General features: G+C 42.6%; 1 protein-coding gene across 4 annotated transcripts in view; it reads left to right on the forward strand.

Annotated features, from left to right (window-relative positions):
* DPP6 (dipeptidyl peptidase like 6) overlaps positions 1–19,360 on the forward strand; it is a 960,318-nt gene that overhangs the window by 671,488 nt on the left and 269,470 nt on the right. For all 4 annotated transcript variants that reach the window (XR_011566384.1, XM_070788461.1, XM_070788459.1 and 1 more), the window contains exon 4: positions 5,274–5,368. Coding sequence is in view for 3 of the 4 variants with exons in the window: in XM_070788461.1 (XP_070644562.1) it covers positions 5,274–5,368 (95 nt within the window). In the remaining variant the exon portion in view is untranslated. The remainder of the gene's footprint in view (positions 1–5,273; positions 5,369–19,360) is intronic.

Genomic DNA, 19,360 nt, shown 5'->3' on the forward strand with positions numbered 1-19,360 from the left:
TATAAACCGTTCTTTCAGGGAAAATTTTTTTAAGAAAGGAGACAAAGGTGACTCCAGATCCTTTTCTCAAATATTGTTGACAGCTGACACACACCGAGGGCTGACCCCGAGCCTGGCGTTGTTTATAAAACACATTGTGTGTGTTACATGTAGCATCTCATTGACTCCATGTGAGCAATAGAAGGTGCATACTGTTATTTCATCTATCCTATCATGAAAAAGAGAAGTTATCTTTAAAAAGCATTGTGAGGGAGAGAAAAATGCAGTTAAAAAATAAAAGTTGTAAGTCTCCAGGAAGATAGGAAATTTCTACACTTGAATTAATTTAATAAAGTAGTCAAAAATTGTATAAAACACTCTTTGGGAGATCTCCAGGAGAGAATTACTCAAAACATCATTCTACTAAAAAATTTCAATACTCAAGGAAAGACCGAGCACACAAAAAATTAGCTAAGTGAGAATCAATTTAATGAGACAAGGGACATGCTTAATTTATGACCGCATATAGAACTCTGCATTTACAATTAGAGAATAATGTGTTCTCTCAAGAAACTCTTCCAAAAATGGGCCATGTGTCAGTCCGTAAACCAGTCTCAACAAATTTCGAAGAATTAATAATACAGATTTTTCTGACAACTGGTAGTAAAAAACAGTGTTTTTCATACATTTGCAGATTAAAAGTTATCAATACCAGGTTGAAGGAGAAATTGTGACAGAAACTGAAAATGCGTAATACTAAGCAGTAGCGAAAATACTCTTCTCATTAAAACTTACAAACTCAAAGAGGTAATTAAGAACATTTATAACACAGTGTGATTATATTGGAAAAGAAGAAATGCTGAAATTAACAAGCTCGGTGTCAAACTTAAAAGTTAAGAAAAGGAGAGGGATGGGATAAGATAGAACTGGAAGTAATGAAATTGAAAGCATAGGTACAGTATTTTCTGCATCTGACCCATGAGCCACACATGCGTGAAGAGAAGCCCAGCAGATCAACTGAAGATAAAACAACTGAACTGAGAGTGGAGCTGCTCTCCAGAAAGACAAGTTGGCCATCCAGGTTTAGCAAGGAAATTACCTGCTATAGCAAAGGAGACAGCAGTCACTGGGGAATATTAACAAAACCCAGTAAAAGTTGGACTCTAAGGAAAGCTGAGCACCAAAGAATTGATGCTTTCAAACTATGGTGCTGGAGAAAAGTCTTGAGTCCCTTGGACTGCAAGAAGATCAAGCCAGTCATTCCTAAAGGAAATCAACCCTGAATATTCATTGGAAGGACTGCTGATGAAGCTGAAACTCCAATACTTTATCCACCTCATGTGAAGAGCTAACTCACTGGATAAGACCCGATGCTGGGAAAGATTGAGGGCAGGAGGAGAAGGGGACACAGAGGATGAGATGATTGGATGGCGTCACCAAATCAATGGACATGAGTAAGAGTAAGCTCCAGGAGTTGGTGATGCATAGGGAGGCGTGGCGTGTTTCAGTCCGTGGGGTCGCAAAGAGCTGGACACGACTTAGTGACTGAACAACAACAACAAAACCCAGAGTGTCCAGAGATTAATCCATGATGTCTAGGAAATAATGAAAAATTACCTTACATACAAAGAACCAAGACAGAATGGGAGACAATCTCAATATAAAAGTAATTTAATCTGATCATAAAATGAACCTTATTTTGGAACTGAGAGACAAGGATTTTATAAGATTCTTTAATTGTCCTCAATGAGTTAACGTGATCATGTTTTTAATAAATGAAAATCCCAAAGGAAAGCCTCAGCAGAAAAATAGGAATAATAAAAAGAACTGAATGGACATTCCTGAACAGAAGAACACAGATTCTAAAATTTTTTAAATTCACTGTGTGGATTTGATAGTCCAATAATTGTGGCAGAGAAAAGACAAAGTGACTTTGATGATAGATCAATGGAAATGATTCAAGGTGAACAGAGAGAAAAAACTCTTTAATGATCAGAGCATCCAAGGCTGTTGGATAACATCAGGGTGCCCAATATATGGGAAACTGGAATACCAGAAGGAGAGGAGACAGATAAAGGAGTAGAAAGTTTATCTGGAAAATAAGCAGCTGAAGATTTGGTGAAGATATAAATGTGCAGATACAAGACGCTCATTAAACATCAAACAAACAGGAAGCAGGCCCCCTCGAAAGTGCATCGTCGTCAAACCACTGAAAACCACAGACAACAAGTAAATCTGGAAAGCAGCAAACGTGCCCAGAAATGACATGCAGGGAAATAATTCAGTGCATAGTTGACTTCTCAGTAGAAACTGTGGTGACCAGAAGACAGGGAACAGAACTTCCACTAAAAGGAAAAAAAAAAACTAACCTAGAAACCTGTGTTATAAGAAATACCTTTCAAGAATGAAGGCTAAAGGAAAAGACTTTTAGACAAAGTTAAAAGAATTGGTTGCCAGCAATTCATATAATCAGAAATCCTAAAGAAAATTCTTTAAGAAGTAGGAAAATGATATCTGATGGAAACTCATATTTTTGATAAAATTATTACCATCAGTAATGGTAAATGGATAAATGCAAAAGACAGTGTTTTGTTTTTTTGCTTTTTCTTCTTAATGTCTTTATATGCTATGATATTGTTATAAACAATAATTATAGCATTGTCTTGTGGAATGTATAAAGTATTGATGTAACACACATAACAGTTACCACAGGATGAGACTGTATGTGGACCTGAAACCTGAAAAGTTTCAACCGTGTCTTTTATGAGAAGTGGCACATGGTTAACTCTTTGTAGATGCTGCTAAGTTGAATACATATTAAAATCTCTAGGACAACCACTAAAAAAAAAAACAAAAGCAAAGAAATACAGCTAAAAATAGGGAAATTAAAATTGTAAAAATTATTCAAACAATAAAGTGAAAATCAGGAAACAAGAAAGAGGAAAACAAGAAGTAAAGGAGAAAAGTAGAAAACAAACGCACACCCCGAAAGAGATTACAGACCAAACGCAGTCATAATAATTTCATTAAATGTGCATCCGGTACATTCACCAGGATAGACCACATCTGGGGCCACAAAAATGTCTTAATGAGCTTTAAAAGGCTAAAATCATGTACCGAATATTCTTTGATCCAGTGAATTTAAACTAAAAATCTGTAAAAAATAAGAAGACCAGAATAACTTTACATATTTGGAAATTAACATATTTCTCAATAATCATTGGGTCAAGCAGATTTTACAGGGAAAATTAGAAGTAATTTGAACTGAATAATAACATAATTCAGCGTACCAAAATTTGTGAGATATAGGTAATACCATGCATGAAGGAGAAGTTTTAGCTTTAATAGTCTTACTAAAAGGAAGGGAAATGAAACCAAAGTTCTAAGCTTCCATCTTAACAGACTAGAACAAGAAGAGACAACTAAACGCAAAGCAAATAGAATAAAGGAATAAAAAAGAAAAGAATGTATTTCTGTGGAGCAGAATTTTAAAAGCATAGAAATGATAACACCGCTGGAATTAATCCTGTCCACACAGTGCTTTCCATTCATCAACTAATTACCGTGTGAAATGCCTTTACCTTCATACTGGCTCAGTGCCACCCCCTTCACTCAGATAATATTATTTCTTTTTTAAAAAATTTTATTTGAGTTAGTTTACAGTATTGTTAATGTCAGGTGTGCAGAAAAGTGAATCAGTCATGCACATACAGGTATCTCCACTCTTTTCCGGGTTCTTTTCCCGCTTAGGTTATTACGAAGTATTGAGTCAAGTTCCGTGTGCAGTGGAGTAGGTCCTTATTAGTTATCTTAATGTTATGTATAGTAGTGCACATACGTCAATCCCAATCTCCGAATTATTATTTCTTCTTCCCATTGTGCACTCTGCCTCCTGTCTACCTACTATCCTTTCAGAAAGTTTCAGTTCAGTTCAGTCGTGTCCGACTCTTTGCAACCCCATGGACTGCAGCACGCCAGGCCTCCCTGTCCATCACCAGCTCCCGGAGTTTACTCAAACTCATGTCCATCGAGTCAGTGATGCCATCGAACCATCTCATCCTCTGTTGTCCCCTTCTCCTCATGCCCCCAATCTTTCCCAGCATCAGGGTCTTTTCAAATGAGTCAGCTCTTTGCATCAGGTGGCCAAAGTACTGGAGTTTCAGCTTCAACATCAGTCCTTCCAGTGAATCTTCAGGACTGATTTCCTTTAGGATGGACTGGTTGCACCCTTTCATTTATAGTATGTATACACAGACACAGACACTCATGCCTACGTGCCGATACACTCACACACACACACACCTCTACACGTGTACGATTCAGTGGAATTGCTCTATTAATTGTTTTATTTTTTTAATATTTAATTGGAGGATAATTGCCTTACAATATTGTGTTGACTTCTGCCACACAGCAATGTAAATTGGAGGATAATTGCCTTACAATATTGTGTTGACTTCTGCCACACAGCAATGTAAACCAGCCGCGAGTACACACACGACCCCTCCCTCCGGAGCCTCCCCCACCCCCCATCCCATCCCACTCCTCCAGGGAGCCACAGAGCACCAGGTCGGGTTCCTTGTGCCCATTTAGCAGCTTCCCACTGGCTGGCTGTTTCACACATGGCGGTATATATGTGTCAGTGCTACCCTCGATTCATCCCACCCCCTCCTTCCCCCACTGGGTCCAAAGTCTGTTCTCTATGTGTCTCTATCCCTGCCTGAAAATCAGTTCATCAGTTCCCTTTTTAAGGAGATATTTGGAATTTCAGTTGATTTACAAAGGACCAGTGTCACTGAAGATACAACGAATCGAGTCAAAGATACACGTAAGGGCAGAGCTGCCAGTTCCTCCAGACGTAGCAAAGGGAGCTGTGGACCAAATGAAAGCAATCTTGCAGGATATAGATGTGGGTTTGCTCCTGTGCACGTGTACAGATTTCACCCTAACGTTTCAGACGCAGGGAATCAATCCCTTTAGTACCAACCACCTTCCAACTCTTGCGGTAGAAGGTTCCATAATCTGCTCATCTGTGTGTCCCACTCCAAAAAATTCTAGAATGTTCTAAAGATTGTGTGTACTTGCACAAGTATAGCAGGAGAAACGATTCAGAGAGAAGCTTCATGTGCAGTTATATGGAAAGGAACTGAATATATTTCACCGTATTTAATGGATCCTTCAACGAAACACAGGATATATTTTTGTTGGAGCTGGTCAGTTCATTTTACCTAAATGTCTATCAAGAGCCAATGAGTTCCTTGGTGTTTCATGTTTCTTTTTTATCTCCTCTCTTGTAGATAAAGAATTCATCTACCGAGAGCAGAAAGGAAGTGTGATACTGCGGAATGTTGAAACAAATACTTCTACGGTGTTAATAGAAGGCAAAAAAATTGTAAGTACTCCCTTTAATGACCAGGATAATTTCAGTTTTCCCGCCTTCGAGTCAGTAAAGCAGAAAATGATTTTAGGTTTCAACTTTTAGTATAGCCAAGCAGAAGCAATAAATTTATAATACTACAGACTGAGCAGCTAAAGATAATGTGAGACTGAAACCACGCTAATTTAATAAGATGAAAGCATGGTTTCTCTAAGTGTACAGAAAGTTTCTCTGCAGGTGTTGGAAACAAGTGTTGCATATCACTTATAATTGAAAGAGGAGTCCTAAGTCTTTGCACATTTACAGAACAATTGGGGGTAATGCAGAGAATACTTCAGGATGGCTTGCTCGATCTCATTTTTTAAAAATCGCATCCTCACATGCACAGGGAATATTAATTTAGGCACTGACAGTACTTACTCTATAATGACATTAAGTGATGTTTATGCTTTGGAACAAGGACGGAGTCGATATGAATGCCAGTACTTCATCATTGGGAATACCTGTTTTCCCAAAGATAATGGCATTAAGATCTGGAGCTCTTGTACAGTTAATGGTATTTATTGAAGAATTGACTGAAGTTATGTACCAGAAATCAATTTAAAGAGCATCAACTCTTTTTTTTTTTTTCACATACGTTCACGCTCATTTTTAGAAGGAATCAATCTTCAGCTTTAGGGAGCCTATCCTTTTCTCGTACAATATGCTGAAAGGAAGTCACGGGAAGAAACTAAGGCAAGTCTGTTAAAAGAGAGACTTGAAACAGACCAAGAATTTGCAGTCAGAACAATCATAACAGGCATCCGGTGTGAATGAGAAACACAAGGAATCCTGGAATTCTGGGATCTGGGGATTAGAGCCCATGGTGGTGGTGTTGGGAGGGGGTGGCAGGGGAAGAGCTGCCTAGATTTACAGCTAAGGATCCTGAGCCCAGTAAGGGAGTGAGCTTGAGATCCCTGGGTGAGGACTCAGGCTGGTCCCTGGAGCCTCCATCCCAGACAAGAAAGGATGAGAGGACCACTCCATCTCTGTGCTGCCCCACCCGCCACCCACACAAACGCTGCCCCACCTTCTCCAGAACACAAAGCTTGCCTTTTGAACACTCTTCATTTCTTTTTGGTGTAGCGACACCTTGTTCTTTAAAAGTAAGCATTTTAGTGGTGTTTAGAAAGAAATGGATCCCGCCCTTTACAGAGACTGTTTGCGGATGTGAGGGAGGCCTGGAATGGCTGTATGACGGTATAATTCCCAAAACGACAGGTTTATTGAATTCAATAGTATTCTGGCAAAGTAGGACCTGACCCAGAAAGAATGAATGTGCCTGGCATTTTTTTGTGTTAAAAAACCGTCTGTGATAGAATGACTGCCCTTAGAAAAGCTGATTCAACTCACTTAAACATACAGGAGCTGCAGAAATGGTTTTCTAATAATAATCGAGAGGAGAAAGTAATGGGACCGTTGCTGAGGGTAAGTGCGTGTTGGTGTCAGGATAGCGCCGACACTTCCTGTGAGCACATCGGTTTGCTGGCAGCAGGTGCTGTGCCTACAGCTGCGTAAGACTAGGAATGGCCTTCTCTTTCTCAGATCAATACCGTGTGACAGATCGAGTATTGTAACCGAACTTGTTTTAGCCGAGCAATAAAGCAACTTTGGAAAACACCTTGGGTAGAGAAAAAAGGAAGAATTCTTCTTAAAAATCGGAAGGCATATCCTATGTAATGAAATTTCTTCTTAACATGTCATTTATCCACTCACATCAGAAACATTTGTTGACCCCCAAAGATGTACATACATTCTGATTAATACTGTTCATGATCAATCCAGTTTATTCCTGGCTCAAAGCTGCACGTAAAGACTCCTATAAACAGACCTCAGATAAATTCAGTTCGGTTCAGTCGCTCAGTCTTGTCCGACTTTTTGTGACCCCGTGGACTGCAGCACACCAGGCCTTCCTGTCCACCACCAACTCCCAGAACTTACTCAAACTCATGTCCGTTGAATCCGTGATGCCATCCAACCATCTCATCCTCTGTCATCCCCTTCTCCTCCCACCTTCAATCTTTCCCAGCATCAGGGTATTTTCAAATGAGTCAGTTCTTCGCATCAGGTGGCCAAAGTATTAGAGTTTCAGCTTCAGCATCAGTCCTTCCAATGAATATTCAGGACTGATTTCCTTTAGGACAGACTGGTTGGATCTCCTTGCAGTCCAAGGGACTCTCAAGAGTCTTCTCCAACACCACAGTTCAAAAGCATCAATTCTTCAGCACTCAGCTTTCTTTATAGTCCAATGCTCAGATCCATACATGACTACTGGAAAAACCGCAGCTTTGACTAGACGGACCTTAAGAGGAAAAGTGCCTGGCAGCCTGCATCATCATTTAGAACATAGAAGCTCTGGATTTAAGTTCTTTTGAGCCAGTTAAACTTCTTGTTCTTCAGCGCCTCCGTCTGCAAGTTAAAGCCGATGGAGCGATCCAGCCTTGAGATGGCTGTCTGCCCCGTGTGTTTTCAGGAGCAAACATGAAGAAAGGGAAGCACAGTGCTCTGGGGCGTTGGGGTCAAGGGACCCTCTGCTCCGGGAGGGTGCGTGGGCTGCAGAGAGCAGGAACACAGGGCAGTGGCTCTCGTCTGATCTGCCCTCTTCCCTTTGCAATGATGGCTCACCAAGCAGTCTCTCCTTGTTCAAAACTCAGAAGCTTGAGATTGTTTCAGTGATAAAGGTAAGCTGAGAGAGAGAACTGTGCTACCTGTGAGGCTACCTGTAATCTTCAGGTTTATCTTAAAACGACCCAGAACTAGTGGTGACATGAACATGAAGCAGTGAATGCCTGGGTCAGGAGTTTAGACTATTAACCTGCAGTCTGACCCCTAACCTCATTCTCCTTCCCCAGCCTCACAAGCAAGGTCCCATAGGGTGGGTACCCCAGCCCACTGGCCTTAAGCATCGTCCTGGCTCCTTGGCTTCTGTGACTGGCTCTTTCCCGGGATGGATCAATGGAAGGGAATGAGACTGAATGCCACTCACACTAGCCAATCTAGCAAAAGAGTTTATAGATCATTGATGATTATGCAAACGAGAGCTTGCGCTATGCTGGGCTCACCTGGAGGGGTCTCACTTGCCCCCCAAACAACTTCCTTTAACAAAAAGGAGGTCATTTGTCCCTTCTCACACCTTCAAATGGTGGAAATCAGATCATGAAATATTTCAGAACTCCACAAATAGTTTAAGCTGTGAGCTCAAGGAGACATTTAGCATTCTGTGGTAATTCCATCCTGGTTTGCACTGTTACTTGCATTCTTTGGGGGTTTTTATGTTATCTTCTGATGGGTGTTTTCAGACCCTTATTATTTGGTAGTGTATCATATTTGGTGTGACATGATAACTGACTTTAGGAAGCATTTACCAAAAGATCCTGGCCAGGGGACTTCCCTGGTGGTGAAGACTTCTTCCAATGCAGGGAGCGCAGGTTTGATCCCTGGTTGGGAAGCTAAGATCCTGCATGCCTTGCAGCCCTCTCCCCCCAAAAAAACCCAGAAAGCAGAAACAATGTAACAAATTCAGTAGAAACTTTAAAAATAAGTACACATCTGAAAAAAATCTTTTAAAAAAATCTCGGTGCACTTGCTGGTTTTTTGAATACTTTTGAGGCGTTCCTTTTAGATTTCTACGGGAAATGAAATCACAAGCACGTCGTCTGGGAGCCGGGGACCCGTGCTGCTCAGCTGTAAAGCTCATCGGAGGCAGGTCCGGCCTGGTTTAGTTTTGTCTCTTCCACGGTGCTTGGCACTGTGACCTGCACACAGTAGGTGGTCCATAACTGTATCGTGTGAATGAACATAAAAGGTCACAAAACAGGAGTGAGCCGTCGGTCCCCCGGAGCATCAGTGCGGTAAGGATGGGGGCGGTTTCTGACCCAGCTCCTCCCCACGCTGGCGTTGCTGTCTGCTCGGAGCGGCAGGCCTTCAGGCAGCTGTGCAAGCTCTGTGCATCCTCTCCCGCCTCCCAGGAGCGTTTTCTGGACGACATGAGCAGACAGACGTGGCACACAGGGATGTGAACGTCAGTCAACGCGGCTCAGGATTGTGGGAGAGCCCCGGCGGATCAAGGCTCTGGCAGGATGAGCCAGTGGCGGCTCTAAATAGAGATACCCAGGGAGACTCGGTCAGCAGACCGGGATGTGAACGTCAGTCAACGCGGCTCAGGATTGTGGGAGAGCCCCGGCGGATCAAGGCTCCGGCAGGATGAGCCAGTGGCGGCTCTAAATAGAGTTACCCAGGGAGACTAGGTCAGCAGTGGTGGATGGAGGATTAGCATCCTTGGCTTTGAGCCCTTCCCTGTAGGACTTGGGTCTAGGCTGTGTCCAAAATGAGGCAGGTGCCTTCCCTCCAATTTCTAAAAATAAAGTCTAAGCCAGCTTTCACGTGGACTCTGTGCACGCAGCACTCATTTTACTGAGTTTTTCAGATACTGTGTTTTTTCCACAAATTGAAGGTTTGTGGCCACCTACGTCAAACAAGTCTTTTGGTGCCATTTTTCCAACAGCATTTGCCCACTGTGCGTCTCTGTCGCATTTTGGCAGTTCTCACCATACCTCAGATTTTTCACTCTGTTTGTTATGGGGAACTGTGATCGGTGATTTTTGATGTTGCTATTATAATTCTTTGCAGGGCACCCTGGGGAGCACCCATATAAGAAAGCAAACTTAATTGAAAATGTTGTGTGTTCTGACTGCTCCCCACTCCCAGTCACTCCCTGACTCCCTTTTCTCAGTCTCTCTGTTCCCTGAGACTCAACAGTATTGAAATTGGGCCAGTTAATGGCCCTACAAGGTCCTCTAAGTATTCAAGTGAAAGGAAGAGTCACATTCCAGGCCTCTCACTTTAAGTCAAAAGTCAGAAGTGGTGAAGCGTAGTGAGGGAGGTCCTCAAAAGCCGCAACAGGCCGAAAGCTAAGCCTCTGGCCATTTACCCACGTTGTGAATGCAAAGGAAGAGTTGTTGAAGGAGGTGAAAAGTGCTCTTCCAGTGACCACACGAATGATAAAGCAAAATAACCTCATTGGTGTCGTGGAGAAAGTTTTAATGTTCTGAACAGAAGATCTGAACAGCCACCGCATTGCCTTAAGCCAAAGTCTAATCCAGGCAAGGCCCTAACTCTTCAGTTCTCTGAAGCCTGAGACAGGTGAGGAAGCCGCAGGAGAAAAGTCTGGAGCTGGCAGAGGCTGGTTCGTGAAGTCTGTGCAAGGAAACCGTCTCTCTAGCATCTAGTGCAGGGTGAAGCCAGCAAGTGCTGATGTAGGAGCTGTGGGTCATCCAGAAGACCTAGGTAAGATGATCAGTGAAGGTGGCTACAGTAAGCCACACAGCTTCAATTTATTGGGCTGGCCAGAATCTCAGCAGACGGACCAGATGAACTTTTGGGCCAGCCCGATAAATGAAACAGTCTTATGTTGGAAGAAGACAGCATCAAAGACTCTCATAGCGAGAGAGAAGTCAATACGTGGCTTCAAAGCTTCGAGGGACAGGCTGACTCTCACAATGAGGGTTAATGCAACTGATGACTTTCGCTTGAAGCCAGTACTCATTTACCATTCCAAAAGTCCTAGGGCCCTTAAGAATTGGGCTAAATCTACTCTGCCCTGTGTTCTATAAACAGAACAACAAAGCCTGGATGATGGCTCATCCGTTTACCACACGGTCTGCTGAATATTTTAAACCCACTGTTGAGACCTACTGCTCAGAAAAGAAGATGCCTTTCAAAATATTACTGCTCATTGACAATGCACCTGGTCCCCAGAAGCTCCGATGGAGATGTACAACAAGATTAACATTCTCATGCCTGCAAACACAACCATTCTGTAGCTCATGGATCTAAGAGTAATTTTGATTTTTAAGCCCATAAGGAAATATTTCATTAGAGTATAGCTGCCATAGATAGTGAGTCCTCTGATGATCTGGGCAAAGTCAATCGAAAACCTTCTGGAAACGACTCACCATTCTAGATGTTAAGAACATTCATGATTCATGGGAAGAGGTCAAAGCACCAATGTTAACAGGAGATTGGGAGAAGTTGAGTCTAACCCTCACGGATAACTCTGAGGGGTTCGAGACTTCACTGGAGGAAGTAATGGCACATGTGGAACAGCCGGAAAACTAGAATTAGAAGTGGAGCCTGAGAATGCACCTAAATGGCTGCAATCTCATGATAAAATTTGAATGGATGAGGAGTTGCTCTTATGGATGAACAAAGTCAGTGGTTTCTTGAGATGAAGTCTACTCCTCAGAAGATGCTGTGAAGATGGTTGACATAACAACAAAGAATTTAGTGTGTTCCCTCAACTTACTGAGAAGCAGCAGCAGTAGGTTTGAGAGCACTGACCCCAGTTTTGAAAGACATTCTCCTGTGGGAAAAGCACTTTCAAACAGCCCTGCATGCTCCAGAGAAATTGTTTGTGAAGGAGCAGTTCATCGGCGGCAAACTTCACTGCTGTGTTGTTTCAAGAAATTGCCAGTCATCCCACTGATTCTCTTTCTCCAGTGCAAGTGCATTTAAAATGGGCTTAATAACATAAATTTCACAGGGGCTGAAACTCTTACAGAAACTCACCACCATCTCTCCAATTCTTCTGAAACATAGTAGTGTAAAAATTCTCCACCGGATGTAGTGTTGGCCTCTGCTTGAGATTTCAGTATCTAAAGTGGAAATAGTCTCTGCAGATTGTGTCATTCAAACCCTTCCTTTCTTCCGTGAGGAAACCAAGAGGGTCCACAGACAACCGTGACTTGACCTCCACTTCATGAGCTGTGGATCCAGCAGGCTGGTTCAGCGTAGGCCACCGTGTCAGCTGCGGTCCCCATCCTCTTACGCTCTCTGCACTTACGATACCATTGGTCAGCCAGGAGCGGCACGGTGGGTTCAGTCATTCAGTGTACTGTTTACATCGTTCCAGGTGTTTGGGAAGCAACTAGCGATGCGTCCAAGGTTAATAAAAATATTTACGTCTTCTGACTCCTTCCAGGGAATTTGTCATAAGTAAATTTTCTAAAACGTTTCTTACAATAGTGAAAAGGCATGACACTTGAGAAATGAGATAAGTAAGTAAAAATAGGCTTCCCTCGTAGCTCAATTGGTAAGAGTAAATTAAAGGGACTTCCCTGGGTGGTCCAGCAGTTAAGAATCCACCTTGCAATGCAGCGGATGTGGGTTCGATCCCTGGCTGGGGAACTAAGATCCCACGTACCTCGGAGAAACTAAGCCGGCATGCCGCAACTGCCGAACCCACACACCACGACTAGAGAGTCCTCATGCCATGGCAAAGACCCAACTAAGACCCAAGGCAGCCTAACTGCTTAATTAATTAACATGATGTTGCCCTTAAAATAATAGTTATGAAGGCTACAGAGTATTAAATAATGCAAACATGTTTATGATGTTTTAGTAAATAAACACAAAAGAATGCAATATAATACACTTCAGTTAACACCTGTCAGCATCATCCATGTACCCTGAGAAGGCTGGAAGTCAACCCCGAGTTCTGACGGTAGCTCGTCTCATTGGGTGGTGAAATTTTGTACATTATTTTGCAGTGTGATGATTTCCATAATTGCTGTTTCAGTGCCATTCACTCAGTAATTTTAATCAGATTTTAAAAAATTCAACCTCACATTCCAAAGACATTAGATTTCTTCCACTGATGAATATGTAAGAGCTATAGATGGTTCCTGGAAACACTTGGAAGAGAAAAACAAGCAAATAGAAAAAATATCCTGTTGTTACGCTTATGTCAGACTTTCTCAACTTTTTATGTCTTTACTTGTTTAATTACTGATCGACTTGTTTTAATTACTTATTTAAATTGCTGGATTAGCATTTAAATGAAAAGCCTTTTTGTTTCTCTAATTTCTTTCTCTCTTTGATTTTATATCATCATGAGACAGTAGAATTTGAATTTTTATCTCACTCTCTAAAAATGAATGAATTCTAACTCCCCACAGGGAGGGACATAATTACAAGTGTTCTTAGAGCTGTTCCAGACTCCAGGAGACAAATGGCCAAGGAAATCCAGAAGGTTCTTCCCTGAACTGGTGCCAACAGACCCCCAGCTAGGACACGTCTGTGGTGGGGCCGGCTGTGCCCGGCAAGCACTGCTGCCCCAAGCTGACTAAGTGTTTAGCCATCAGTAGTATGACTAAACTGGGCCCCCAAGTCAGGGCTGTGGCAGAGGAATAGCCTTGTTTTGTCCGTAATTCAGACGGTCAGCTCTGGCTCCGACAGTGTCCAGGGAAAGGTTTTGTTTGGCCCACAGAGTAGCTTTGTACAAACTCAGTGTCCACATTTCTGGCTTTGCTTTAAAAATTGTATTGGCAGCAGCAAAACATACTATTCTCACAGATAGCAGATCTGGCTGGTGGGGCCGGGGCAGCTGGCCCGTCCGCAGAGTGACCACAAGCCTTGGCCTCTGACCAGACTGGCCTCGGCGTGTCAGAACTTTGAGTCTGCAGACAAAAGGGCAGCCTGAGAAGTCAGCATCTTTTGCAGGAATACTGTAGACGGCTGTGGTCCACGTCTGTGTATTCTGTGTTTCTTCCCGTGTCTACTTGGCTCAGCGCATCCTCTCTGTCCTTCTGTGTTTTTCCTTTTTCCTCTGGGGTCTCAGATGACCCCTTCCTTTGTATTCCTGATGGTTTCTTTTACTTTTTCTCCTTCTCTTCCTTCCGTTTCTTTGTCTACCTCTCATATGACAAGACAGAACAAAAGACAGAAGTGTTTTTTACTTATTTTAATTCTCATTTTCATTCTGTTTTTAACCTTTTAAATTGCATATAATTGTATATATTTAACTTTATAAATTGTATAATTTAACTCTTTAAACTATTTTCCAATGTTTATTTTCTTTGTTTCTATTTAAAATTTTTTTATTGAAATGTAGTTGATTTACAATGTTGTCAGTTTCTGCTGTACCTCAAAGCGATTCAGTTATATATATATGTAAATATACATATATATAGGCTTCCCTGGTGGCCCAGATGGTAAAGAATCTGCCTACAATGCAGGAGACCCAGATTCAATCCCTAGGTCAGGAAGATCCCCTAGACAAAGGAATGGCAACCCCCTCCCTTCCCTGGGAAATCCCATGAACAGAGGAGCTTGGTGGGCTACAGTCCGTGGGGGTCACAAAGTCAGACACAGCTGAGCAATTAACACTTTCACTTTCATATATATACACGTGCATCTGTCTCTCTGTGTGCTCAGTCGTGTCCAACTCTGCAGCCCCATGGAATGTGTGTGTGTATATGTGTGTGTGTGTGTGTGTGTGTGTGTGTATATATATATATATATATATATATATATATCCCAAACTCCCAATCCTTCCCTCTCCTGCTTTTAATTTTAACGTAGGTGAGTAGAATATGTTATATCAACACTTGTGTTTTTAAAAGACCTGAGAAGACGTCCAGGCGCAGCTCCATGTTTCTGCCCCAGACCTGTTCCTCTGTAGGGGAGGCTGGGCTGATGCTGCTCTGCGCTCACCGCTGCAGGGCATCATTCGACCTTAAGGAGGAGTTTTCTCTGAGTGAGACCCTGAGCTGCAGGAGGAGGTGGGTGGCGGGATACCAGATTCATAAAACACAGTGTCTACTTCTGGGAAGCTTTCAGCCCAGGTATAAAAGAAGGCAGCATCTGAATGAAATATGTTCCAAGTTGTAGTCCCATGTGGGACGGGAATAAGGAAGGAAGGAGGAAAGGGTGTTAGCCTTGACAATAGATGAGGTCTTGAAGAGAGAGCGTTCCAGCCACCCCTGGAAGGCAACTGTGGTCTGCAGACCAGTGGGAAGTGGCATCCTTACAGCATGAACAGATGGAGTCAGGAGGGTTCTGGACACACGGAGAAGTCGTGACCTGGTGAGCTTGTCCAGGAGGGGCCTGGGAGGCTGTGGCTTAAAAGTCCTGGAAAAGAAAGTCACATGTGTGGTACTTTGTGGGTCCTCTTTACTCTGTGGGAGATTGGAACGGATGGGATTTTCAAGGACAACTGTGTGTTTTAGGAAAGTCTAGACTCCAGTATAAAAGGGTATTTGGAGAAGAGAAAGACTCTAGGTCAGGAGCCCGCAGGGGCTGCTTCAGGTCCAGAAGAAGAGAAATGACGCCCTGAATGGAGGGAGAAAAGCAGAGATGGGATGGGTTTACGTTGTGTTGTGGAGGGAGAACCGGGAAGACTTGGAGACGCTGCGTGTGCAGGCAGCTGAGAGCTGAAGCAGAGGTCTGGGTCGTCCGGGGGATTTGAGCCTTGTTGGTGGAAGAGTGGGCCATCTCAGGGAAGTCGGAGATCTCGGTCAGGAGACGTCAGCCCAGGTGGGTAGACGGCCAGGGAAACTGAGGAAGAGGATGTGCAGGGTTTACACAGGATAAATCAACGATGATTGATGTTTGAGAGCTCACAGTGCGACAAGAAGTAAAACACGGTATATATATTATCTTATTTAACTGAAATCCTTAGGAGTCTTATGAGTAGGAACATTTACTATTTATCAATAAGAAGGCTGAAGTTTATGAAGGTTAAAATAATTTTTTCAGAGTAATATAGCTGTTAACTGGGACTCCCGAGAGCTGAACTCAGCTTTGCCTAATTCCAAACAAAGTTATTTTTAAATTGCATAAGGGATGCAGCCGCAGCGTCTGCACCCACAGGGATCCATCACCTTGAGACTGAGAAGGGGGCCCAGCTTCAGACACATTTTCATACCTGTGGTCCCCCGTGGCATGTCACAGGATTGCTCCTGGAGGCCACCTCGTATTGACTAAAATAAAGATTACAGATGCAAAATAGTGCATCAGCTTAGCATAATGCAAAAATCAACGATGCATCTAAGTGCACGGAACGGTCCTTTTCCAAGGTTAGAGGGAAGTCGGCTCGGGAAGCCACCGGGAGATGTTTCTCGGCGGTCGAGCTTTATCGTCCTTGCAGCCTGTTCTCTAGCGACTGCGCTTTCGGGTCTTCTCTGGCTGTCACAGGCAGTGCTGGGAGCAGCACCCGGGGCTGTCTGATCCCAGATAAAGTGGTTTCCAGGGGAAGGAGGGGCCCAGGTACAGGCCGCACCACCTGGCCCATGAGTTCCCTTCTTCCTCCCTGCCTAGGGAGGCGCAGTCACAGCCGTCCGTGTGCTGTTTGGTGCGGGCTTCCATGGAGCCCACCGTGTCCTCCGTCTGTGTTCAGCCCCTCAGTCGTGTCCGACATGGAGCCCACCGTGTCCTCCGTCTGTGTTCAGCCCCCGAGTCGTGTCCGACAGCGTCCTCTTGGAGTTCATTTAACCTGGCCACTGTTTGGCTTTTGTGTCATCAGTACTAATCTTGTGCATTTTACTTGTGTATTCTTTTTTTCTTTTTACGAGGAGATTGTTTTCACAAAAGAGCCTGTGGATATATTGATGCTTTCTGCTCTTCGTTTCCCTTCTATTACTTGGTAATTTGGAGCATCCTACATTTTATTTCTTTCTCTCCCGCATGGCCCCCTCTCCTTCTCTGCACTCATAACCACACACCTGTGTATCTAGTACAAGAAAACAGGGCACAACCGTTTTGATGCACATCTCACCAGAAACATGCCCCCCATATGTATATGTATATTATATATATATATACATCACCTTTATAGACCCAGTATTTTTTAAAGTCAGAATAGTGCTATTAAAACATTCTGTCATTGATAACTAAATAGCCCCAAATAATGCAAAGTGTAAACTCTACACTGATCTCACTAGTGAGCGTAAATGCAAAAATTATAGATAAAATATTGGCAAGTAGAGTTCAGTCGTGTATGCGAATAATAGTGTTCTCTGAACAGTGAGATGTGATCATGACAACGGCATTCAGGTGTCAGGAAGTCAATCAACAAAATTCACTGCAACCGCACAGTAACAGGAAAACACTTACAATTTGCCAGAAGATGCTGAAAGGGCATCTGATAAAATTTATCAACCACTCCTGACAAAAATTCCAGGTAAAATAACAGTAAAAACAGCTTAAATAGCATAAAGACTATTTATCATGGACCAATGAGCAAAGAAAATCATTCTAAATGGCAAACAATAAAACCATTTCAATTATAGTCAGGAAGGAATACTCAACATCACCATTAATATTTAATATGTTCTTGGATGGTGGGAAATGCAGTATACAAGCAAACTACATGCTGAGTACAGGAAAATATATCTCTTTTCTGATAATGTAATTCTACTTCAGAAAACCTAAAAGACATTAGTTTTTTAAAAACTACTGTAATTAATAAGAAAATTTATTAATATAGCTTTAATGCATAAATAAATCAATACCTTCTCTATTCCTTAACATGAATATCTAGAAATAGAAATGGAGAAAATATTCCATTTATAGCACACAAACAGTACAAAGACCTGGGATAAATCTAAGGAAAGTGCTAAGAGTTAGAGTAAAGCAAACTATAAAATCTTGTTGAAAATTTGAAAAAAATAAAAAGATACAATGTAATCTTAAAAGTATTAAAAAGCAGAGACATTACTTTGCTGACAAATATCTATAGTCAAAGCTATGGTTTTTCCAGTAGTCAGGTAGGGATTGAAATTTGGACCACAAAGAAGGCTGAATGCCAAAGTATTGATGCTTTCGAACTGTGGTATTGAAGAAGACGCTTGAAAGTCCATTGGGCTGCAAGGAGATCAAACCAGTCCATCCTAAAGGAAATCAACTCTGAATTTTCATTGGAAGGACTGATGCTGAAACTGAAGCTACAATACTTTGGCCACCTGATGCGAAGAGCTGACTCATTAGAAAAGATCGGGATGCTGGGAAAGATTGAAGGCAGGAGGAGAAGGGGTCGACAGAGGATGAGATGGTTGATCTTGTCTTTCATATGCTTTCCGTGGACATGAGTTTGAGTAAGCTCCAGGAGATGGTGAAGGACAGGGAAGCCTGGCGTGCTGCAGTCCATGGGGTTGCAAAGAGTCGGACACAACTGAGCAACTGAACAGTAACAACAGCAATGTAATCTTAGGCGAGAATACAGTATTTAAAATGTTAATTCTCTTAAAATTGATATAAAACTTTAACAGAATCCTAATTAGAACTTTGAAACAAATAATGCTGAACATTTGATAAAATATTTTAGTCAACATACATAGTATAGTCAAAGCTACGGTTTTCCCAGTGGTCATGTACATATGTGAGAGGTGGACCGTAAAGAAGGCTGAGCACCGAAGAATTGATGCTTTTGAACTGTGGTGCTGGAGAAGACTCTTGAGAGTCCCTTGGACTGCAGGAGGTCCAACCAGTCCATCCTAAAGGAGATCAGTCCTGACTATTCATTGGAAGGACTGAGGCTGAAGCTGAAACTCCAATATTTGGCCACCTGATGCGAAGAGCTGACTTATTTGAAAAGACCCTGATATTGGTAAAAATTGAAAGCAGGAGGAGAAGGGGATGACAGAGGATGAGATGGCGGGATGACATCACCGACTCAATGGACATGGGTTTGAGTAAGCTCTGGGAGTTGGTGATGGACAGGGAGGCCTGGCGTGCTGCAGTTCATGGGGTCGCAAAGAGTCGGCCACGACTGAGCGACTGAACTGAACTGAAACATCTAATGTCTGCATGTGGTCATAGCATCATTTGTAGAGTGGTGCATGCCAAGCTGACAATATTGGGCTCTCTTACTGGGTGTGAGGGTCTGTACAGCAGTGCGAGTGCTTCAGAGAAGACAGACAAGTTGAAGGGAAACACAGCATTTTTGATTATTTCATTTATGTAAAATCACCTGTGTGCTGTGAAGAAATTTGAAAGAAAACATGAGTCCTCTATCCACTGACTTGTGACTCAGTGTCCATGGAGGTGCAAAGGCAGGTTGCCAAATCAGGTGTGGAATGCGATTCTATTTTAGGAACAAATCTGCTTAATATAAGCTTCTAAGTATAACAATGAGCAAAGGAATGTACGCTTAAACATGTGTATCAGTTGCTCCGTGGTGTCCGACTCTTT

The sequence above is a fragment of the Bos indicus genome, chromosome 4 (genome assembly GCF_029378745.1).
Source record: "Bos indicus isolate NIAB-ARS_2022 breed Sahiwal x Tharparkar chromosome 4, NIAB-ARS_B.indTharparkar_mat_pri_1.0, whole genome shotgun sequence".
Taxonomy (NCBI): domain Eukaryota; kingdom Metazoa; phylum Chordata; class Mammalia; order Artiodactyla; family Bovidae; genus Bos; species Bos indicus.